Source organism: Crocodylus siamensis, chromosome 9 (assembly GCF_052110815.1).
Source record: "Crocodylus siamensis isolate JL-2025a chromosome 9, ASM5211081v1, whole genome shotgun sequence".
Lineage (NCBI taxonomy): Eukaryota > Metazoa > Chordata > Crocodylia > Crocodylidae > Crocodylus > Crocodylus siamensis.
In genome coordinates this window covers 58,499,155-58,523,766 of record NC_143403.1, presented here as the reverse complement: position 1 = coordinate 58,523,766, position 24,612 = coordinate 58,499,155, and the positions used below count along the sequence as shown (strand labels likewise).

At 44.7% G+C, this 24,612-nt stretch overlaps 2 protein-coding genes across 6 annotated transcripts in view; one reads left to right on the top strand and one right to left on the bottom strand.

Annotated features, from left to right (window-relative positions):
* Positions 1–2,437, bottom strand: part of THADA (THADA armadillo repeat containing) — a 35,095-nt gene extending 32,658 nt beyond the window's left edge. For all 5 annotated transcript variants that reach the window (XM_090062773.1, XM_090062772.1, XM_090062774.1 and 2 more), the window contains exons 1-2: positions 2,308–2,437; positions 1,399–1,576 (exon numbers count right to left, since the gene is read on the bottom strand). In XM_090062773.1, the coding sequence (XP_089918899.1) occupies positions 1,399–1,576; positions 2,308–2,399 (270 nt within the window). In that variant the 5' untranslated portion in view covers positions 2,400–2,437. The remainder of the gene's footprint in view (positions 1–1,398; positions 1,577–2,307) is intronic.
* On the top strand, positions 1,537–23,979 carry GSC2 (goosecoid homeobox 2). The gene is made up of 4 exons (XM_090062778.1): positions 1,537–1,627; positions 20,477–20,827; positions 22,261–22,508; positions 23,081–23,979. Exons 2-4 carry the CDS (start codon positions 20,524–20,526, stop codon positions 23,183–23,185), a joined length of 657 nt encoding a protein of 218 aa, XP_089918904.1. The 5' UTR covers positions 1,537–1,627; positions 20,477–20,523; the 3' UTR covers positions 23,186–23,979.
* The last annotated feature ends 633 nt before the right edge of the window (positions 23,980–24,612 follow it).

The following is a 24,612-nucleotide window of genomic DNA, read 5'->3' as shown; positions in this document are numbered from 1 at the left end:
TTAATGGACTTTTGCCTGGGCTGATCACCTAGTGCTGCTTCTCCTCTTTGTGTGTAGCTGCTCACCTCTGTGATCTTCTGGGCCAAAAGGGACCACTTTAAGGTAATCTTATCTGAATGTTTACAAAACACAAGCTGCTGAACTGCCCTCACTATTCAAGCTCAGAGACCACTAAGTGGCACTGACTCATGGTTAGCTTCATGTAATGCAGGTTTTCTTCCCTAATATAAATTTGCCAATAGCAATTACTGGAATTGCCACAAGATGTTATTGGATTGTCAGTGGAGGGCAGGCATTCAGATGGGAAACAAGACGTCCAGGAGACAATCTCTCTCTGTCTCGCTATGGTCTAAGTCAGAGTTTCTCAACCTGTGGGTTGCAAAAATATAGGAAGGGGTTGCAAGCAAGCTTTAAAAACGGATCAAGACATTTTAAAGATGGTTTCTCCTTTAAGAAGAAAAATGTGAGAAAAGGGTTTTTCCCTTGCAGGCTGGCAGAGATCCGGGCTGCTTGGGGCTCCCTGTGCCCCACACCCACACACTAGAGAGCTGGTGCCTGGGGGCAGCGGGTTGGGAGCGAGGGCTACGGGGTCGAGACTGGCCATCGATACTTACAAATGGGTCTTGGTACAAAAAAGGTGGAGAACCACTGGTTTAAGTTTTTTTTTTTTTTTTTTACTGAAGATAAGCACAAGTAGTTCAGCAATAGGACAAAATCTCTTTTCTTTCCTCCCTTCAGTCTTCTTTAGAGGGAAAGCACAGACAAACCTCTTCTATAAGGGAGACCCTGTTTAAAATGCAGCATCTAGTTTTCTGTATAGTACCTGAGGGACAAGTTCACCCAGTAAAGGGAAAGTTCAAGCAGGAATCTAACTTGGGTCTCCAGATTTTTCAAAATTTAACTTTTATTCCCAGCCCTGCTATTTACTTGCTGGGGTGACGCATATGCTGTGCACCCCCTGCAAAAAGGCACCGCTGACACTGTCGGCACGACCTGCGGGCAGTCGCTGCTCACCACCCTGCTGCCGGCAGTGCCTGCAAGTGGTCCCTGATTGCCCCTGGAGTGCTGCCAGCATCTGTGGGTGGTCGCCCCCCAGCCACCAGGGGCACGTGCCATTCATGTTACTTGCTGCGTGACTTTGGACACATCAGGCAACAGCTCTCTGATTTCAGTTTCCTCTGGTGTAAACTGGATCTCCTACCACTACCTTGTAAGGCTGTTTGTGAGCACCTGTGACTGCAGAGCACTGACAGCTGTAAATAATGGGTGTTAGAAGCATTAGGCGCTGTCATAGTTTTGCAGGTAACCTCTGCAAATGGGGTGGCTTGTTCAAGTAGCCATAAAATTACTTTGTACAGGCCCAGAGCCATGGAGCAGCTGCTGCAGAGCGCTACATACTTGTTCAAGCTTATGGAAAGAACTGGAACTGCAGGTCGCCTCCATTTGGAAAGCCAGCACGCAGCGGATTAAAGGAAGCACGTCGGCATCGTCCAGTTCCCATAACTCTCTGCTCACCTCCCTGGACAGCACAAGAGCCTCTTCCAGACTTTTATCTTTACACCTCTTCACAGAGCCTCTGAAAAAGTCAACCCCAAAGTCACCACCGTGTTGATACAGATCTGTCCCGGTAAGAAAAAGATGCCCCAGTGCAGCTGACACCAAGTCACCGGTGAGAGACGTGGCAACCTGCTGCCGTGGTGGCCAATGTGTGGCACTAGTGTCACAAGTGGCAGGAGCTGCGTGTGTCCGCGCGCGTGAGATGCTGCAGCAGACGAGGCAAGATGCAGAAGCAGAGCAGGCCAGGCAGGGGAAGGGGAGCAGGGAGGCACTGGGGGAGAGCAAGGCTGGTTTGTGGCCTGACCACCACCGCCATCTGCACTGATTTTTACATGTCAATCTTTAGGCCTATAGGTTTCCAAAAGCGACTGTTTGAGCCGTTCAAAGCTTTTGGCACCAAGCCCTCTATGTAAAAAGATATTAAGGCAGGGCAGCCCATTAAACAAAAAAATGTACACAGAAACAGGAGGGGGGCGATTACGCTCCAACCGTGCAAGGCAAACCCAGCAGCGGAAAAAGGCTGGAGCGTAAAGCTGCGGGGCGCTGTCGGTCGCCTCCTGAAACGACAGTGCCCGGGGCCCGACGCGGGGCGCACGGCGCCCAGGAGCCGGCGGTGGCGCGGGGCACGCGGGGCTCTGGCAAGGGGCCGGGGCTCCGAAACCAGAAGCGACGCGGGGGAAACCGGCTGCCCTGCCGGAGGGGCCGCGGGGCGGGGCGGGGCCGGCGGCGCGCACGCGCAGGCGCTCTCACCCGGCCGAGCGGCGGAGCAGCTCCAGCAGGCGCGGCGCGGCGGGCGGCGCGGACAGGGCGGCGCAGGCCCCGCTCTCCCGCTCGGCCCCCATGGCCCGGCCCGCACCAGCGGGCGGCGCGTGCGCCTGCGCCTGCGCGCGGCCCCGCCCCCGCGCCCGTCTGCGTGTGCGCGTGGGGACGTGTGTGCTCACGTGTGCTCGCGGGGCGGATGCGGGCGGGTGTGTGCGTGCGCGCACAGAAATGCGCTCGTGTGTCTGTATATATACGTATATGTATATAGATACTCTCTCTCTCTCTCTCTCTCTCTATATATATATATAGACACGCACACGTGTAGATAACGGTTGTGTGCTTGTGCGCGTGTACATGCAGCATGCGTGTGCACGCGTGTAGACGTATCATGCAGACGTAGATGTATAAATGCATGCGTTTGTACGTGCAGCTGCATGAATACTCACGTGTGTATGTAATGCCTGTGTGTGTACACGCAGATACCCAATTGTGTGCTTGTACGTGGATGTAGGGATATGTGCTTGTATATGTATACTGCATGCAGGTGTGTGCATGTGTTGCAAATGTTTACTTACATGTGTGCGTGTAGCATGTGTATGCACATGTGTACACAGATATGCAAGTTTGTACTTGTATGTCTAATGCACATGTAGATATACAAATACACGTGTGTATATGTAATACATATGTGTCTACATGCAGATATATTATGTACTTGTGTGTATATACAAATATGTACTTGTATGTGTGTATATGTACTACATGTGTATACATCTGTACATGTATATATGCAGATGTGTACTTCTGTGTATATACTATGTGTACCTGTGCGTACATGCAGATACACAGGTATGTTCTTGTGTGTGCATAGAATACATGTGTGCATACACGTGTACATGTAGCTCTACAAATATGTACTATGTGTGTTTACAGGTAGATATGCAAATGTATACTTGTGTCTATACTGCATATATGTACATGTACATATAGACATGCAAATGTGTACTTTGCGTACTACATGTGTGTACACATGTACATGTAGATGTACAAATAACACACCTGTGTGTCTATATGTGTACATGTACATATACAAATACACACATATACACAGCCAAAGATAGGAAGCAAAAATAGGAAACGACCTAAATGGGGGTGGGGAAGCTGGACAGGTAGGGCATGAGTCTAATGAGGAAGACCTTGAGTCAAAAAAGGGTGAGAATCACTGCAATAAAAGATACCAGAAAAAAGAAAACCCTTGGCTTTGTACATATGCATGTACACACACACACACACACACACACGTGTACAATGTTGGCTGATAGGGGCCGACATGCTAGCATAGACAGTCTCACTTTTTTCTTTATTTTTGTGCCAGTCAAAGTGATGGTCGACCACACTGTCATGCAGTTCCTCTTACTGTACTGCCCTGGGGTTTTTCCAGGTGCCAGCGGATCTGCTTTCAGAAAAATAAAGTAACCTTTTGGTCATCTTAACAGACCTTGAATAAGAAGAGTTGCAGCCCCCCACTGCAGGTCTCACACCGGTAGCACGGGTAGCAGAGAAGCTCCCCTGGAAAGCGTGGGGGAATGGTATAAAGGCCTGGTGCTGCAGTAGGGTGGGAGTCTTGCAGGGTCTTTAATATGTGAGGAGGTCCACTTCCGGTAGGGCTGTTTGCAGTGGTTGGTGACATGTTAGTTATGAGCCCTTTTGTTTAAACGCACCTTACAAATTACATAGCCTGGTGCCAAAACTGTCATCGTTGGCAATCCCTTGATTCAAGGATGATCTCTACCACGGTTAATTGATGGGTCTTGAGGGGACTTAAGAAGCTAATCCTTTAGCCGCAGATCTGTCTGCAGAAGCTGCAGGTCTTTTCACAGGGGTGAGTAGTCTGTAGGTTGGGATGCCTCTCCTTTTCCCTCCTCCGTTTTCTCTTCTCCACTTCAAGGATAAGACACTGTACCTCAAAATGGGTGGCTGCTTGGTTGAGGTTGCAGCGCCACTGGTGATTTAGTTTTGCCACAAAGAAGCAACACAAGCTAACAATGCATACTTAACCTCATAAATGTACAAACGTGTGGTCTGGAGTTGTGTACTATTTTTTAACAATCTAGCCTTTTTTTTCTGGTCCATTAGTTTCCAAATATTGCAAAACTCCGAAACCTCATGTCACGCTGCCTATCTTCCTCCTGTACTGGTGTTACCTAGAAATGGGTTGTTTTTAAACCAAAGCTAAGATTCTTCCCCTATCACGTGACTCCTGGAGCTGGGGCTTTGAGGAAAACATAGCAATCACCCGACTAGGGATAAAATTGCAGGACCTAAAAACATCTGTTTGTTTAGCAGAGAAACAGGGCTAGCATGGCACTCATGGGAGGGGAACGTGGGCTCCCAGCGGGGTAAGGCCAGTCCGATGTTCAGCAGAGGAGAAGCGCATCAGGGTGTCAGGGGCTCTGTAGGTGGAAGGGGACTAACAAAGAGGGCCGTGGGAGGGCTACTGGGTGAGAAGAAGCTTTATAAAGGGAGCTCTGGGAAATTTATACTCATGAGGAGATAAGAAGCTTGCACAGCTCCTGATTAAGCCACTTACTGTAATAGCCTGAGTCTTAAATCACTTTAAATTTCAAGCAGGAATCCCATTGAAAACATAAATGACTCCAGCAGTGCTGGAAAGGGATTGGAGTCAGGTCTTTGCAGCGTTAGGAGTAGGATGTGTAATGATCTTCTTTCTTTCTTTTTGTCTAGGAAGCTGAAAATATTTTCTGAAATGCGTCCCTGGTTGCTAAATGATGAAGCTGTGGTATAAGATCAGTACAAGTATTTGTGTACCACTGATAGTAGATCTTGGGCAATAAAAGTTTGCCTGAGGAGACTGAGGAAATAGGATAGGTGGAGAGACCCTTGATAGTCTTTAGAAAAGGCAGTTTTGTGCATTTTACATTTTGTACACTCTCCCTGAGTCCTTTGGAAGGGCGTTTTTCTAGGCCTCAGAATAAATATCTGCTATCATTTCTTTCAGAAAACATTATTCTGCCTTTTCTCACCAAAAGCATTTAAAACTGTCTGGCCTATACAAGCATTGTTTCTCTATAAATGCAAGACTCTGCTGTGTCATTGAACATTGATAATACTTTTTACCGTCCTTCATACAGACCTGCTTTTGCAGGGTGAAGTACCCCTTGCTCATTTAACACATTTAATAGACATCATCTTCAGGCTTTCCCTTTATTTCCAGTCTTGTATTTTGTCTTCTTGGTGTAAACTGTTTTGCTGTTCTGTCCTGCAGTTCTTTAAAGACAAGCTGTGTGAGGGCTGTATACTCTTCTCTTCATTCAAATGTAGGATCCTCTGATGCCAACTTCTCTAGGATGCGTTTCACTTGCTTTGCCTGCATTTCACTTTGGGGAAAATTCGCAGCTGAGGACAAACCTGAATACATACTTATAAACTCAGTGAAGAGTATAAACGTGCTATATTTGCAATTGCTGATTGTTTGTCTTGTTTGTTCCAGTTATGTCAAGTATGTCATTATAATTGTATAGCTTTTTAATTAACATTTTTGCCCAAGGGCACAATAATTAGTGCATGGCTTGGAGTTTATTGAACCTGAATGCAATCAATGCCAACGTTACCAACAAATCAATGTCAGCGTTTTGCCTTCAAAGACCTGTGACCAAACCTGTAACCTGGGATTGAACTGGTTGGTCTAGAAATTAAGCATTCCTTTAATGCTTGTGGTAATAGTCAGCCAGGTTACAAAGCTTCTCAAACTGCAAACGTTGCCCCACTCAGAATGAAGTGAAGGTGAATTAAACAATCACAGCTATCCACAAGCTTCCTCCATTTAGTCACCCAAGTCTTTTGCTCAGTATTTCCTTAGAATTGGGTTAAAAATAGACCTACTGTTTGATGGTCTTGCATTGATTTATGACAAATGTGACTTCTGTCTGCTGCTACAGAGATCTTACTCAGCCATTTTACCCCTCATAGATACATACAATATCCTTTCTACTTTGTTTGCTTTTTCAGCACGTTTTAAAGAGTTTGCTCAACATCATCGAATACCAAGCAATTTAAAGCAGTAGGGCTTTTTGGACAATGCTGACTTCACCTTTTGACAAAATATCTGCAAGCTAAGCCCCATTATTAGCCCTGATATTGTTAGTGACTCTTTGTTATTAAGTATTTATTTTATTCGTATTCTTGTAGCATATAAAAGCCCTTGTTATGGCTCATACATACAGATTCAGAACAAAAAGATGGTTCTTTACCTTAAAGAGCAATAACTTTGCTATCTTCAAAAGAGGTACTGACTCTTGGTGGTTAGTTTCAAGCTTCATCTCTTGAGTCTTCTTAGTGTATTGGTGATACCAAGCCTTTACAGCAGTAGGTTTTAACTAGGGCCATGAGATCCTTTTAAAGGTGTCGGGGGGGGAGAGGAATTCTGCACAATAATAGCATTGTTAGGTGTGCAAACACCTACACATGATTCACAAGATAAACCAGAGATTTCAAATAGGAATTTATTCTGACCTGTTGTGGTCAGAGTTGTTTGCAACAGAATTGCTCTGTTCCTGGTCTGTTGTCAAAAAAAACCAAGTGTAACCTAAGAGCTGGCATTTTTGGAGAGGTGCCTTGAGTCTGAAAAGAGTGAGAATCACTGCTTTACAGAGTTGGTCAAACAGATATCTTGTTCAGTTTTTATTTTAGGTTTCTAGATAAATGAACACACGCATTTATGTAAACTGTTGAGTGATCACACCTCAGTCTGTATATGCCTAACACTTTTCTTGGTTAATACAAGATTAAAATTCTTAGAAGCATTTATCAGCGGGGGGAAAAAAACTTGTTATTGCAGATACCAAAAAAAATCATTGGAACTGGCTTTGATGTTTGCTTGTTCCCATTTTACCCTAGGGAATACCTCATGATATACCACTGACTTTCTTTTTAAATAGAGCAGAATGTAACAAAACAAACCACAAGAGCCATCTCCTAGTCACTGTGGGCTTGTCTACACATCGCTCTATGGCAATGTAGCGACACATTACATGGCCATACAGCATGCTACGCTTCCAAAAGGAAGCGCTAAAGCACGGCACCGTAGCAACGTTGCCATATGGCGATGTATAGACATGCCGTGAGCACTTCAAATTAAGTTCTCATTGGCACAAGTATAGAAATGGTCTCTGTTGCAGCAAAATCCAAACAGAAGGCTAATAAAATATTCATGCTTACACACTTAACGATATAAAATCAAACGCTTGTTTGAAGTAAGTCAAACAGAAATATCTGTCTTTAGCACAGTGGTTTTCAACTTGGGGCCTGCAGACTATGCCTAAGGGGTTCATAAAAGATGACTATGATCAATCAAAAGTATGCAAATACCCACACTTACAATTCAGAGTGGTCCATACCTCCACTTAGTATTTTTAGGGGTTTGCAGTTGAAAAAAGGTTGAAAACCACTGATGAAGTATATTAATGCCCTACAGTCATTAGTGAATGGACTCTGACAATAGAGGAAGCATTATTCTTACATTACAAATGGAGAATGGAGGCACAAAGAAACAAGTTTGCCTGAGATCGCATAGAGAAAAAGGAATTAAGTCCAAATCACGTAAATGCCAATCCTGTGCCTTAAGTACTAGGCCATCTTTCCAGTAAACTGTAAATATCATTCGTATCTGCTCAGGGCAAGACATTCTTTTCTTGCTGTAACACTGATAAAAAAAAAAGCAGGCTTTGCATTATGCTTAAAGTGAATTGAAATTCACCAGTTCATCTTTCTCTTCCTCAAATTGTTCTCCTCTTTCCAGCGTAGGAATTAATATGGTAGTTGAATCACAGGTTTGGAATTAGGTCAGTAACTCACAAGGAAGTATATCGATGCAGTTTCATCAGCCTTTTATAGAAGACAAGTTGTTCAATCTGTACAGAAGTGTTTGTGAGCACTGGGTAATGGCTAGAATAGTGATTTTCATAAATTGTGGCACAGGACACTCGCATTAAGCATTTACACATCCATATTCAATCCTGCATCTGTTTAAAATGCATGAGGAAAAGTGTGTGAAGTTGCAGTTTTACAGTGAATCAAAATAAAGCCATGTTGAGTTGCAGATATTCTGGGCTGAAAAGCCCTGAAAAGTCTAAGTTCATTCCAATGTTTATGTCAAACATACAAAAATAATTAAAATTAAGTTTAGAAATGATCAAACAATATCAAGTGTAAAATTCAGCATATAGCAAGTTAAGCCATATAGTTCTATGTAGTGTCTTTCCTCACTCACTCACAACACGGTGCCATTTAGTTTGGCTATTTGGAGAAAACTTCCTACTATGAGGGCGATTAAGCACTGGAACAATTTACCTAGACAGGTTGTAAAATCTTCATTAGTAGAAGTTTTTGGGCACAGGTTAGACAAGCATTAGGCTGGGATGCATCTGGAAGGGGGTGTTCCAGTTTTGAGCAGATGGTTATATTAGGTGATCTGTGCTCCCTTCCAGCCTTATTTGTCTGTGATACTAATGCACAAATCCCCATCTCCCTGCCATAAATAAATAGTAAATAATGGCAGTCACCAAGATGACATCTGAATATTACCTCTGCATGGAAAAGTCGGTAGAAGCTGGCTAACCCCAACTGTCTACTGATGGTGTCATGTCAGGAAACTCTGTAGGGAGTTGAAATCCTTCAGGGGATGTGGCATTGTCAAGGTTTGCAAGGTTCATATTCAGGGATTTCTGATTAAGGTGGCCAATGTTCCTGAGATTGCTGGTAGTTTTAAGTTATATGGGATTCCCATAGTGTTGTGAAATTCCTGGTGAACAAGTGTGCCCAGACTGTGCCCTGGGTAGCAGGCACAAAAATACAGTATCAGGAAAGGATACTATTTTTGCTGTGGTCTTCACAGAATAGTGATGATATGAGCATTTGTCAGACATAGAGGTGAATGGAGATGCTTGCCCTTTCAGTGACTCTTCTGTGATTACTCTTGCAATAGTTATTAATGCTTAATCCAAACTGCACAACATTATGAAACCAAAGGGGACCCTTTCAAATACCAGCACATTATCTGTTTCCAGCTCCTTCCTCTCTCCTTTGAATAAAGTCAGGTCCATTCAGTGAATAGTTTCATAGTTGTAGGGCTGGAAGGGACCTGAGCAGATCATCACGTCCGACCCCCTGCCATAGGCAGGAAAGAGTACTGGGGTCAAACTACCCCGGCTAGGTGTCTATCTAGCCTCCTTTTGAAGACCCCCAGGGTAGGAGTGAGCACCACTTCCCCTGGAAGTTGGTTCCAGATCCTTGTTGCCCTGACAGTGAAGCAGCGTCTCCCGATGTCTAGCCTGAATCTACTCTCCATCAACTTATGACCGTTATTCCTTGTTACTCCCAGTAGTGCTCGGGGGAACAGGGACTTTCTCATTGCCTGCTCTCCCTTGGCCAGTTTATAGACAGCCACCAGATCCCCCCTCAGCCTTCTCTTGTGGGGCCTGAACAGATTCAGGTCCCGTAGCCTCTCCTTGTAGGGCCTGCCCTGCTGCCCCCTGATCATGTGAGTGGCCTCCTCTGGACCCTCTCCATGCTGTCCACATCCCTCTTGAAGTGCGGTGCCCAGAACTGGACGCAGTACTCCAGCTGCGGCCTGACCAGTGCTGCATAGAGGAGGAGGATCACCTCCTTGGACCTGCTCGAGATGCATCTGTGGATGCATGACAAGGTGCGGTTGGCCTTCCTGACTGCATCCCCACATTGGAGGCCCATGTTCATCTTGGAGTCTATAATGACTCCAAGATCCTTTCCTGCCTCTGCTGACAAGAGGGGAGTTCCCCAGTCTGTAGGTATGCTGCTGGTTCTTCCTCCCCAGGTGCAGTACCCTGCACTTGTCGGTATTGAAACTCATCCTGTTCTCATCCACTCACCCCTGTAACCTATCCAGATCCAATTGCAGCCTGTCCCTCCCTTCTAGCATGCCCATTTCTCCCCACATCTTAGTGTCATCTGCGAATTTGAACAAGGTGCTTTTCACCCCCTCGTCCAAGTCACTGATGAAGATGTTGAACAGTACGGGCCCAAGGACCGAGCCCTGGGGAACCCCACTGCCCACATCCCTCCAGGTCAAAAATGACCCGTCCACCACCACTCTCTGGGTGTGGCCCTCCAGCCAGTTGGTGACCCATCTGACTGTGTAGGCATCGACACCACAATCTCCTAATTTTTTAATGAGAATGGGGTGAGAAGAGTGAAGACCCAAGGGTTCTGATTTGCACGTCTCATTCATTTTGGTAAGAGCTCAACTCCCTCCCATATTCAGCTTTTAGGGGTGCGTCCAGATGAGAGTGCAGGTGCCTCTTGCGGTGTCTCAAACCAGTTTGAGATGCCACAGGAAACATGCTGAGAATGAAAAAATGTTCTGCACACTGCATATTTGCAGCACAGGCTCAAAATATTATACCTGGATTTCCACGTATCAAATAAAAACACCCCCCAAAAAAGTGCAGCTGGGCATGGTTCCCCACTGCTTTGGTGACATGTAGGGGGTACATGCGGGTGCATGTGCACCCACTGAGCATAGTGGTGCACCCCCTACAAAAAGGTGCTGCTGACACTGTCAGCGGCACCTGCGGGTGGTTGCCACTCACTACCCTGCCCTCTCTCACCGCCGCTCGCATCTGCGGGCAGTCAGCAATCACCACTGGCTGCTGCCGATGCTGCAAGTGCATCTGTGGGTGGTCGCCGACCCCTGGTTGGCACTCAACACCCCCCACCCAGCGCCAGCGGCATCTGCGGGAGCTCCCAGATTACCACCTCCATACTCCTGCTGCCACCACCAGTGCCACTGTGCCCCTCCAGCCACTGGGGGCCCACAACATTCATGCCCCATTGTGCCTTGAGGCAAGCCGGGGCTTGGACCTCCAGAGATGCTTCAGAGATGCAGGGCACCCCTCCCAACCCCCTTACATCCACAGTCCCCACAGTCCACCCACAACACCCACATCCCCAAGCCACTGCCACAAACCGCTTACCCACATACCCAGCCACAAACCCCAAAACCCCAGACAAGCCCCCTACCTCCCCAAACATCACCCCCACAAGCCCTACACCCACCCAGAAATTCCTCCAACCCCCACTCCAAATTGCTTTACACTTGTAAATATATCAATAAAACATTGCTCAACTGATCTCTCTCTACATAGTGGTGTTTCATTTTAATAGCGGAAGAACACTATTTTGGGTATTTTAATAAGAAAATTTGGGTTTCTTATCAGAGTATTTGCAGTTCGGAAATAGGGAACACCAGGATCTCTGCTGGTGAGACAAGTGGTGAGACACTGTCCAGGGCCAGCACTGGGGACCCAGCTGGAGGGCAGATGTGGTGTCTGAACTCTTGGCCATTTGGGGTCAAGAGGACACGCTTTAACAGTTCAAAGCAGGCCACCACAAGAAGCACATCTTCTGGACAATAGCTGCTTAGATGGCAGAGTGGGGGCACCCCATCTGGGTCTGGCAGGGTTGCAGCCTTGGGGCCGCAGGTCCAAAGGGGCAGATGCTGTCACAGATAGAAGCAGGTCACAGCGAGGCAGCAGCCCCCACTGCCAGACTGCTGCAGTGGGTAGAGGGTGCAGGGGCCACTCCAGGTTAGGGCTGCTGCAGCAGTCCAGCTGGCACAACGGCTAGTGTCCCCAGATACCAAGTGCCTGGGCTTCAGAACCCTCTCGCTCCCCCTGGCTGCAGATCTGGGAAGAGGTGGGGAAGTTTATTTTGCCCCAAGTGGCACAACTTGCCCCACCCCAAAGAGCATGTCCGGGCACGTGTGCTGTGGCAAAAATCCCCAGCTCAAATTTGTGCTGCCCCTATATGAGCTGCTGCAAGCACACGTGCCTGCATGTGTGGACGCACCCTAGGGCCCCTTTGGGAGATGGCTTTTCTTAGGAAAACATACAGTGAATTTCTCCATTCTGTCCTTTTGGTGTTCCTGGTTGTTGTAGTTACTGAGCAAACTGTGCCTTTGACCCTGCCTTATCTCAGTGGACCTGGCCTGACTCCAGGTGCACTTAAGTGATGCTCTCATACATGGACTGGGGCCTGGGTTGAAGTTCACTTATAGTAGCTATAATTTACCTCTGCAGATCTGTTCTCTGCTGTTTGAAGCCAATGAAAGTGATTAAGACAGTGACCAAACAGCTTCTCTAAAGCAAATATTATTTATTTAGATCAAAAGTATTGAAGTGAAAACATATTTTAAAAGCCATAAAAATGAATATAAAGATAAATAAACAAACGATAAAGATACCTGGCTTTTTTTCTAAAGTTTACCAGTCCTTGAATCTGGGAAGGGAAAAATATTTAGACTCCATCTGCAGTCTCTCTCTCTCTCTCTCTCTCTTTCTCTTCCCCCACTCCAATGCTCCAAATGGCCAAATAAGCTTGTATCTCCCTTGAAGATATGACTTGAGTGTATGCTGGTCTACCCTTATCTAAAGCATGGTTTGCTTTCCTGTTTGTTCGTACTATATTATATTAGTCAATACAACAAAAGAGGAAATCCTAATACTGTAATCCACTGTAGTTACACAGTAATTTTGTGTCACTAACCGGATCACTTAAACCAGCATTTTTCAACCCGTGGGTTGTGACCCAAAAGTGGGTTGCAAGAATATTTCAAAGGGTCGTGAGCTGCAGCAGGGCAGAGGGGTGGCAGGAAGGCACCTGCCCCTTCCAGTGGAGGAAGAGGGCAGTGCAGATCTAAGTGGCTGGGCTGGTGACACTGGGGCCAGTGTCCATGCTTGCAGGGGCGGGGCGGCTGGGAGATGCTGCTCGGGGGCTGGTGGGGAAGGGGGGTGGGATGACCAGACTACTTGGCACAGTGCAGCAGCCCTAGCCCAGGACAGGGTGGGGTGCCACAGGCCTCTCCTCCTCCTCCCTCCAGCCTGTGCTGCGGCCAGACTTGCTCCATTGCCTCCTGCGTGAGCCGGAGCTGTTGCAGCCACCATGCTCCAGCCTGAGCAGGCAAGGCTGGTGGGGGGCAGGAGGCTGTGGGTTGGAAGTGAGAGACACCAGCATAGCTTCGGGGGGCAGGAAACTGGGGGTTCTGCACTGGAAGGGCCGGGGGGTGTGGGTTGGGACAGACCCTGGATCTTTTCAAACGAGTAAAAACCACTGACTTAAACCGTCCACGCTATTATTACATATCCATAGATAGTATATAGCAGTTCCATGTTGGTCTCGCAGGTAATGCTCCCTTTCTTTTTTAGGAGCTCCCCATTCTCCTTTCCAGGGATTTGACAAGGGCCCAGATGCTTCAGCCTTGGTTTTCTAGTCCTCCACACAGTCACAGATTTTGGATCACATAGCTCCTGATTTTGGAGGTCCAGCTGAAGACCCCCAAATTAGAAGACACAAAATTACTAGTCTGAAAGTTTTATCAGGATTTTAAGAAAGATGTGTTTCTTGTACAGGTATTAGGTTATGAGCAAAATAAAGACAAAAATAGATAAAAATGAGTATTTTATAACCTAGTAGCCAATTGTATCTGAGAACAGGTCATTTTGCTCCTAGTTCAGCTCTGTGGCAAAGATCAGGCCTTTAACCTCTCATTAAAATAATTAGCAATGCTTTCTGGAGTGCTTTTCCAAAGGTTGAAAGCCTTGACCTCTTCCATCTCTATAATGGATGTCTTACCTCTGCAGAGTCAGAATTATAGCTGATGATATGGAAAGGAACTCCATTTCTTGCTAGATAAAATTCCCACTCTTCTTTTAAAAGGATAAGGATATTAATTAGGAGAATTGATGTTAATCCATCTTGGTGCCTTTAATTTGCATTAGTAAAATATGCATTTAATCTTCCATTCACTTAGCCTGAATGGGACTCCGAATTTCTAGTCTTGACTAAACTAAATAATTTAGTGTCGTCTTCAAATGCTATCACCTCACTGCTCAATTTCACTCCAGTTTCAAGATAATAAATATTAAAAGCCAGTTCAAATATGCTCTTTGTATTACTATTTGCCTTTGGTTGCAATAAAATCTTATAAACTATTCCTAAGTGCCTTCTGTCTGAATTCTGCATTTCCTGATTTGTAGTGGGACGTTACTATTCAGACCAGGACCACTTATTTTCTATGATAACTTTGTAGAAGAAACTTTTGAAAGTCCAATGCTAACTGGTTTCCCTTTATCTGATATTTTACTGGCACATTCAGAGAATCAAAACAGATTAGTTAGGCACCTTTTTTTTGTTTTGTCTTTAGTAGACCTAACTATAACTGTTGACTACATAAGACCTGGGACTTTATCCACTAATTCCTGGCAAAGTACTCTTTGTGAACTAATTAAGGAAGACCTTGAACCACTGTATTGTCTGTCTGACTTCTTATACAGACCTACCTATCCTTTTCAGTTAGGCTAAAAACAGATATCATGTTTCTCCTGGAAGAAAGCCTTTTGTTCTGGGGTCCTATGGACCCACAATCCCATTATCTTATTTTACATACCTGTGAATTATGCAAGATAAAGTGTACTAATGCTTTTGAGACAATTGTGGCTTATTCATGATAATTGCCATCTATTCCAGGGATAAGATAGTGTGTGATAGGCTGTACCTCTCTCCTTTTGTTCCACATTTTGATTTGGATTAAAATCAGAACTGCTTCAAATCCCATGCCTGGTTTTACCTTTAGTAAAACTAATGGGCCAGCTCTTCAGCTGGTCTGAACTGGCACTGCTCCATGGACTGTGGGCATTGGTTGGCATAGCCCCGTTTGTAATCTAGTAAACTAGGAAAGTCGTATAACAAGGTGGCAGTGTGCTGTTACTCGCACAGTGAACGCTGCTCCTTGGATCTGCCCCAGAGAATTCCCAGCCTGCAGTTTTTCGACTACACTGGTGACATTTTTTGCAACATGGAAGCCCACTTCCAGCCACGAGGCCCTGTACAAGGAAATCAAAGGTGCTCATGAAGAAAATCACGTCCTGTGCACTGATTCTTCAATGCCCTGAACCCTGTATAGATTAGTTACTGATACAAAGAGACCATGAAACAGTTCTGTGCTGGCACTCCCCAGCACTGACACTCGGAGAAGCCTTTTACACTCCCTTCAGGCACCTGTAAATGGCTAAACAAAGTATAAGTCAGGAGAGAATCGGGCCCAGGATGCAGTGGGATATGCGCTGTACGAACACGACTCTAGTGGCCCATGTCCTGCTGACAGAGGGCGGGGGAGGCAAGAGAAGGGGCATTTTTCTCTACTTTCACCGCAGGAAGGATTTTCAAAACCTATAAATTCACTTTTGACAAATGAACGGCTAAAGCAGATTAACCTTTCTGTTAATCCTCTATAATGGCTTTAGAATCTCCTTAACCAATAAGAAAATGATAAGAGCCCGTTTCTTTTCTTTTATCTATATCTATATTGTCCCCCCTTGTCTACATTTTTCTTTCTTGTTTTATTTTCCTTTTCTTTTCTAATATGAAATAGCCAAGAGATCGTATCTTGGCAGAGGCTCAGTAAACACAACATCAGTAATCCCTTCCCTTTATTCCCCTCCGGTAGCAGGGTGCAAAGAAGTGTCTGCCGATTGGGATTTGATTACCAGCCGCTATCAAAAGTCTCTTTGTAAGATCTGGGTCCTAAATCCCATAATTCTTTGATAAAAGAAGTATTACCAGTCCATTTTCTGAAGTGAAAGGTATAGGGGGAATGAAAGAAAGCAATCAGCAGAGATACTAATAGGCTAAGTGCGTGCGTCTGTGTGGTGGAAAGGCGGAGACATGAAGGGGAAGCCAGTGAAAGAAGCCCTTTGTCACAGGTGGGGAAAAAGAATTAATCCGCTTCAAAGTGTATGATTATTACAGCTAAACCCAGAAGGGGGAAGATTCTGCTTTCCCTTACACCAGTTTAGTCCCCACCTGACTTGCTCAGAGCAAAGTCTGGCCATGATTCTCCCTGTGTTTGTTCGAGGTTTGGGTGTCTGCATTCATCTAAAAAACAAGTGGGATTTATAATAATGAATAAATAGACTTCTGTGTAACAGGCCTAATTTTCCACTGCCCTGTATGGAGCATGGCATTTACACCAGTGGAAAGTAAGAGAAAACGCTCCCAGAGCAGATGGGCATGATTGAATTCTTCTTGCATACCAGAGCAAAATTATAGAATTGCATTCTTATAAGATGTAAAATGCAGACTAGCAGAGGGAGGAAGATATCAAGAGGCAAAGAAAGGAGAGGAAGAAAAGAAGCTGGTATGTCTTCAAGTGAGATTTCTTCATAAATGAGGAACTGCTAGGTAAAAAAAAACTGTAGGGAGGCTGCTATATGATAGCTAGAGGAATCATAGGGAAGGTAGGTGCTGAATGAGAGAAGGGAAAAAGAAGGTTAGTAGGGACAATGTTCAGGGGGTCAGTTGATTATGTAGCTGTCAGAGACTTTTTCCTGGAGAGATCTCCAAGGGTAGTACTAGACATCTCCTGGTCATGAAGAACTCCGCTGTTCAATGTGACCTGACTAGGAGAAATTTTGAGCTGAGGTGTTTTTTTCAGTATACTGATACTCAGTTTTATGTCTCCTTCTCATCCTACCAAATCTTTTATTCTTTTCATTCTTCTAGCATATGACGGTCTATTCTGCAAAAGAGGTATATGCTCAACTTGTGTTGGCCAATTCTGGTAATTGTAGGTTCACAGCGGTAAGGACTGCAGTTTCCTAAGTGAAGGCCCTCATTTCCAGAATCCACTCCTTTCACTGATCCAGTGGTAATGGCACCTAACAAGCTTTATGTCTCAGGAGATTGCCTTGATTAGTCCTTTTGTTTGGTCAGTCTTTTCCTCTTTCATTCCTGCAGCGAGGAAAGCATACCTGATGCTATCTCTGGAGGCAGTAGTGGTGGGTCTGCGGTTCAACCTTCTCTGATCCATAAAATTGTTAATAGAAACTGATGGTTGATCATCTGGCTGAGATGAGAACAAGGATCTCTTGATGTTAGCTGAGACCAAGCGGGGAGGTGTTGGGAAGTTCTGGGGAATACACGAAGGAGGGGCAGGAGGTCTTCCTTACCATGTTTTGAAATACCGCATGCCATTTCCTATGCTTTAGGAGACTCAGCTACAGCTGAGACAAAAAGTTGATGCCACAAGGTTGAGTGCCCCATGATAAATATGACCACTGAAATAACTGCTGTTCATAAAATTTTATTCAGAAATTTATATTTTTGGAAGGAAAAGAGAGAATCTGTGTGGGGTGGAGGAGAGGGGTAGAGGGGACGATTTTACTAGCCCTTCCCAAGAATGTATCTATCACAGAACAGCCTGCTGTTAACCATTGTAGGTACCTCAGGAGGAATGGCCCTTTGACTGACCTGCTTCGAGTGAATGAACTGAAATATGCATACTATATGTTAAGATAGTTATCTCATCATATTGCCCAATATGCCATTATATCCATTATATGTATTCAGGTTGCCTTTATAAATAGTTTGTTTTGGTAAATCAAAATTATTCATAAAAGAAAATTGATCAAAATGTTAATCCAACACCATTTCTTTGACAGGGCTTAAATGAGTACTGCCCCTGTCAGCAGAACAAAGGAAATGGGGAGGCAAATAAGTAGTAAGAATATTCGTAATCAAAGGGACTTTCATTTATTATAAATCAAGTGAAACATAAGATAAGTGAATTGGAAAAGGCAGTAATAAAAGGCTTCTGAAACCAAGTAATGAGTTATATAGACCTAATGATCAGAGAGACCTAATTCATTGCTTGATTAATGTAATTATACAGTTCTTGCAAAGATCCAACTAACGTCCATAGACTATGAATCAAGGAACTGGATGGTTCATACAGCTGTGTCATCCTGCTTAAAATGACAGTCTCTTAAGTGACTTTCCACTGATACATAATGAACTTAGTGTGGGCTTTAGCGAAGGATGTTGGGAAATTTAAAATGGTTGCTTGCAAATTAACCCTGGAAAAATACTGACAGAAAAACTAGTGTGGACCTGAACAGGGACCTGAAAAGCTGAGCAACTCAGCCATGGGAAAAATCTTGTCAAATTAGGATGCTGACTATAGCTTGATCTGAGATGGGCTCAAAGAGGTCCCCCTGCAGAAAATGCTGGTAACTGATCTGGCCAAGATGTTTTGCTCAGACAATGATTTTTTCCAAGGATAAAGACTCCAAGTCATGGCAAAAACTGCAACAATAATAATAAAAAAAGATTCTTAAGGAGTCCTGGTTTCAGACTAGATGGTGAGACTGTGCACCACAATGGGCATTCTACTGGACTTTTGCATTTGGTAGGACTCATGAATCCACCTCAAAAGTGAACAGCCTTTTCGATAATCCCTTTGGAATCAGATGAAAAGGGCAGGTGCTGCTGAGCTAATCTGGACCCAGTCCGCAAGACCCTCTAGGTTGCTCCCATTTGGTGGGTACAGGCCTCACACTTTGGATGCGGCAAGCAGGTGTCTGGATTCTTCAGAGCTGACCTAGGCTGCAAACAAGGTCCCAGTGCTGTTGACATGATGCCTAGATCCTTCTGTGTCCACCTAAGCTGACCCTGAGGCTGAATTACTGGCACCCAGGTCCCTAGATCCCCTCCCCAGTGTTGGTTGTGGCAGTGCAGCAGCGAAACAAAGACTATATGGGTGAACTGAACAGTGCTCTCCGGGCATCCTTGTCTGCTTGCAAGTGTGTGTGGCTGGAGGTGAGCCAACAGGAGTTCAGGCCAAAAGGAAGAAAGGAAGGGCTCCATCCTTTGATTCCAGGGCCAGAAATACCCAAGCAGAGGTTCTATGTTAGATGAGATGTAAAGTGTTGCGTATTCTTGTGGTTTTCTCACAAGTTTCATGATGTTTGATGTTTTTGCTAAAGCCTTAGCTTCTGGAGCCATACTGTTCTGCTAGAATCCCAGTTTTCATTGGATTAAAAATGAGTGGGTAGTTCTTCTGGCTGCAGAGAAAACTTGAAAACAGGACCCGCAAAGGCTCAAAAAGAGGAAAGAGAATGAAAAAAATCTCATAATATAACATTCCTAAAATCTCAGGGTTGTTTGGCCTGCCTTGTGAATTGGTTACAAGAACCTGGCTACTTTATGGGCATTGAAGATCCCATGGCTTTGTTTTGAATGTTAGGTCTGGTGCCAGTCCAATTTGAGGAACTGGAGGCATTATTTTTCTACACTTTTTCTTCAGAACTCGAATATGTTACCGTGTGCTGTGGTTAACCTGACACGGTCCATTGCAGAGGTATGTACACTTCAGCAGAGGGGCATGAGCTAATATAACTACAGCTGACTGACATGACAGGGCATTATGAGCCTAATTAAGTTCAGTATATAATGTGCTTTGAGATCCTCAGAAGAAACGTGTTGTATACATGCAAGGTATTGGCATTAGCATTATTTAGACAGAGCACAGCAAAATACAATTTTCCTGTGCTCTGAGGAAAAAATAAAGCAGCTTTTGCTGAGAATCCTCATTTAGTAAAGGTCTGTGCTGGTGTTAAAAATGATTTTTTATCAAACTGAACTCTCCCTCCTTCTCTCATACTGTATGATATGACAGCTTTTGATGGAAAAGCTTTCATTTGACCAGAGAAAGGGATAATTTGCTTCTTTTAAGGAGTTAATCCTCTGGTCCATTTCTGGGCTGGAGAACAGCTATTCTCCCCCTGCCTGGAATCAGAGACTCCAACACAATGGAGATCATAACCACCTCAAATCTACACTCGAGATGGAGAAATCAGATTTCCTCCTAGAGTCATTTCTGTGGGATTAGCTAAATCTTAGATCCACACTAACCCTTCACAAAGCTGCCAAGATTAGTTAGAATTTATTTTATTCACAGGGGGGTTTACGGTTTTCTTTCCAAAGGGATTATATATATGTGTGTGTGCGTGTGTGTGTGTGTATTTTCAGGATGGCCTCAGTTATAAAGCAGCTAGCTTAGGTGGAAAAAAGTGTGTGCGTGTATATAATATCGAAATCCCAGGTGCAAGAATGACAATCACTTTAAGCTAAAAGAAGACAAGGCAGCAATTCCATATGGCACCACTGGACTGTTTTAAAAAGATTCAGAGTGCAAGCTGTCCTCTTCTTTGTAAGTCCGCATGGCACAGATAGGGTTTTTGTGAAAAGCAAACCCTATCTCCTCCAGCTGCTGAATGCGAACTGCCGGTTGCCGCAGCCACCGTTCCTGGAAGAATGTCTTCAGAAGCATCGCTGGACATGGACCTCAGCAGGAGAGGCCTGAAGAAGCAATGCTCCTTCACCATCGACAACATCCTCTCCAGCCCGCGGGAGAGAAATCCTCAGGTTCTGGTGCCGTTCTGCCTCCAAGGTATCTTGGACTGTGAGCCCAAAGGCCTTTGTGCTCTAGAGGCTGTCACAGCCAGCTCTCTGCAGGAGGAAGAGGATGAAGAGGAAGAGCTGGAAGCTGCTGGGTGCAGCTGCTGCTGCTGTTCTCACACAAGTGCTCGTTCCCTTCAGGACCCTCCAAACTGGCTAGGTGAGTACGCTCTTTTATGACTCACTGCCAGACTCTCACTGAGGGGGCATCATATCTCACTTGCACGAGGGCAACAATACTCTGTAAAGAAGCAAAATCAAGGGACAGAGTAACTTTACAACTCTGTGGCCCGCAGCCTTGCCATCTTGCATTGTGTTTTTGTTAGACTGAACCTCAGCAAGGTTGGGGTGGGTTGATTCTCATGGGCATCTGCAAGGAAGAGCTAGAATGTGGCAGGATATCACGTGGATGATGCTGTAGCGGGCACACTTCTTTCCGAATCAGTATTGAGTCAATGCCTCAGCAGAACTGGGCTGCTCCTGTCTAAATAAGATAAAAAAGCTAGACCTTAACTTCTTACAGCCTCTGATAAGCCTACAGCACTCTGTACCAGTAGAGCTCTTAATCTCTCACATGTAACTGGGGTCAAACCAAACTACATTTTTCCCATCCCTGTTTTCAATTGGGTCCAGTATTCTTTACTCCTTGTTTCAGGGTGTTGTGGAGGTTTGACATGCTACCTTACTGAGAGGGCTTCAGCAATGCATATATGCATGTGCTTGAAATTAAATATAGTTGAACATTTTGTTGTTTCACCCCAAGGGTGACTTCATTTCTGGGTGGATGAACTGGTCTGTGCATGCAGTTGGCATGGCACCTGAAGTCTGCCAGAGTGTATTGGTATGGCATGTATCCAAACCACTAGGTTATTAGCACTAATCAATTACTGCATTGCAAACAGTTTTAAAATTATTAGTTAGTATTAATCAACCACCTTGATGGGGAAGGCTGCTCAGACCTGTAGCTAGTAAGTGGTACAAAATCTGGCTCTTTATGGGAGTGGCTGTGCTTTTATTTAATTATACATAATGAAGAAAAAGTGGTATTTCACCTCAGTGAGTTCTGGATCAGCATTTGTACAAATCCTGACACAGTGAAGGAGAGATATAGGCAGGGATTGAGTAGTTTATGCTAGTTATGATGTTTTTATGCTAGTCATAGGAGTTAAAAAAAACTCACGGCTTTTAAACCCATCTAATGATTTTGGGGGCCAGACTCCTGACTTTTTTTAAGGCACAGGCTTGGCAATACTGACACTGATAATCTAGCTACGTGATAGTATTACCAGCCTTTTCTTTTCTCTCACCTGAAGAGCTTCTTTTGACCCTTTCCTTTACCCAAAGCCTCACCTCAAGGCAAGAGCGCCTTCGTTTCAGCCAAGGTAGCTGAACCTGACCTGAACCAAAGTCAGTTGTCAGAGCTGATCCGTCCTAAGTCACTTAGCAGGGTTAAAACAATGCGTAATCTGCCTTTCTCTGTACCATCCCCAGTTTCAGCCTGCCTGGGACTAAAAGTGGAGATCTGTCTTCACAGTGATCTGCATTTTAGGACTGGAATAAAATACTGTAAATTTCCAACTCTTTTTTCATTAGACACCAGGTTCCCTTGGCCTATGCGGCTTTTTCATCCTACGATGAGAGCCTGTAAAAACCCTCGGGGGAGCCAAAGCGAGCTGCAGACCTTCCATCAGATCCAGAGGCGGACCCGGCGGCACCGGACTATCTTCACAGAGGATCAGCTCCAGGCCCTGGAGGCTCTTTTCCACCAGAACCAGTACCCAGATGTCATCACCAGGGAGCACCTTGCAACTCGCATCCACTTGAAGGAGGAGAGAGTAGAGGTGAGATTCTTTCATACTCTGGGCCTGCAAACTATTTTCCACCCTACTTGCTGAAAAGTAGATGCCCAGGAATCAGCCTAGATGGCTGCATACTCCACACCTCAAAGTACCACTTAAATAGCACCCTTAGAAATTCAGTAGGATACTATTTAAACCCAAAGCGTAACGGAGGAGCACAAAAGAACGCTCGTGTAAGCTGATTTTACTGATGTGGCCTTCAGTACTCATGCATTCCTGTAGCTGCATATGGGAATGCACATGCATGCTGACACCCAGACACACACACACGCACACACAGACCCACACACATGCACGTGCGTACACACACTGTCTAATTCTGCTGCTGCGTCCCTGTTCTGGTATATTTTCTATGCCCTCTCTGTTCTACATAACCAAGGGGATTCCAAGTGTATTTTGCATGTGGCTGAACAAGAAATCTGCTGAGATCCTGCAGCAAATCCTGTACTAAGAGTCCAGGGCAGGAGTATGGAACAGCTTTTTCCAGTCAGAATAGGGGGCCTTCAGGCATAGGCTCAAGACAAATGCTTCATTTTTTTCCTTTAAATCCATAGGTTTGGTTTAAAAATCGACGGGCCAAGTGGCGGCATCAGAAGAGAGCTTCTGCATCAGCACTCATCCTTCAAGGCACCAAGAAGCCATCTGAGGAGAGCTGCTAGGGGTGGAAGCTAAATCTCGCCTACTCAACACAGAGGCCACCAACTTCCCCAATTCCCTGGTTTCTCTGAGAAGAGGTAGCAGACTGAAGGGAGGCAGAGAAATAAAGCAATAAGGGAATTGTGTAATTATAGCAGGGCTGGCAAGCCAGTCAATCAACTGGTCAAATATTGTTAATTGACCAGTCAATTGACTGCATATTTTTGACTGGTCAAAGATTAAAAAGTATTTTATGGGGAGTGAATTTTTTTTTGCAGTTTTCTTGACAGAAATATGATTTTGTATTGTTTTTAACATATTTCTTATTGGCATATTTGTGCTTTTTCTGTGTATTGTTTGACTGTATTGGCAATTTTTTACTATTTTTGACTGGACAATTGACCAAGCTGTATTTAACAGGTCAAATGACCAAACCTAAATTATACAAGGAAAAAAGCTGGTCAAGGCAGATGGGGCATTTTTGGGGATATTTTTCATTTTTAAAGTGCTTTTTGACTAGCATCTTCAACTTGTCTGCCCTGATGCCTGGCTCCCAAATAGTTGGTGATTAGGTTATTTTTTAATCCAAACAAAGTTTGTTGTGTGACAAATAATAACAAATGCATCATATGGGGCACGTTCCTCCAAAACCTTAAGCATAAAAATAGCCAGAAGCCAGCACAAGGGGTAGAACCTGCATCAGCATTAGTATTGTAGTTGTGTGTCTGGGGTGAATGTCTGTACCTCAGAGATAGTGAAAGATTTCTTTTTATTTGTCTTTATTTTGTGTATGTGTATGCTTTATTATAAAGTAGAACTGGAGATGCCATCTAAAAATGAACGTTGTATTGTTTACAGTGTCCTGATGATGTCTAGCACTGCATTTTGGGGTCAAAGTGGAAATTGGTTGATTTATTACGCGACTCGAAACAAGGACTTTCTGACTTCAGTCTTCAAAAGGAGCTCATTTGTGTAATAGTGTGTGTCTGTGTGTGTGGGGGGGTACTTTGTCAAAGCACTGATGGCATTTTTTTAATTAGTATCCCTAACTAATCAGACCCAGGCATGCAATCTAGTTGGCTGTTATGAAAGACGGGGAAAATTTCTTTCCAAAACAAATCACCCTGCAGCTGCTCTGGTCACAAGGGGACAGTTGCACTGTGGAGTGATTGCAAGTGCCAATACAAATCAAAATGGCAAAAAATATGTACATTAATATGTAACACAGCAGAGCAACAGTGGCATCTGCTGGTGGGGTATTAATTAGAGCTTGTACAGACAGAAGCATATGTTTCAGCATGGAAGCAAGCTGTTCCTTTTACTGCTCCACTGTAATTGGAAAAGTAAACTCATTTTACTTTCTGGTTTCCAGCACAGGCCAAGCTTTGGGGGCTGGAGTGATGCTCTTTGCTTCACAGTGCCCCAGAAGAAAGACTCAGCTGCTTTTTTA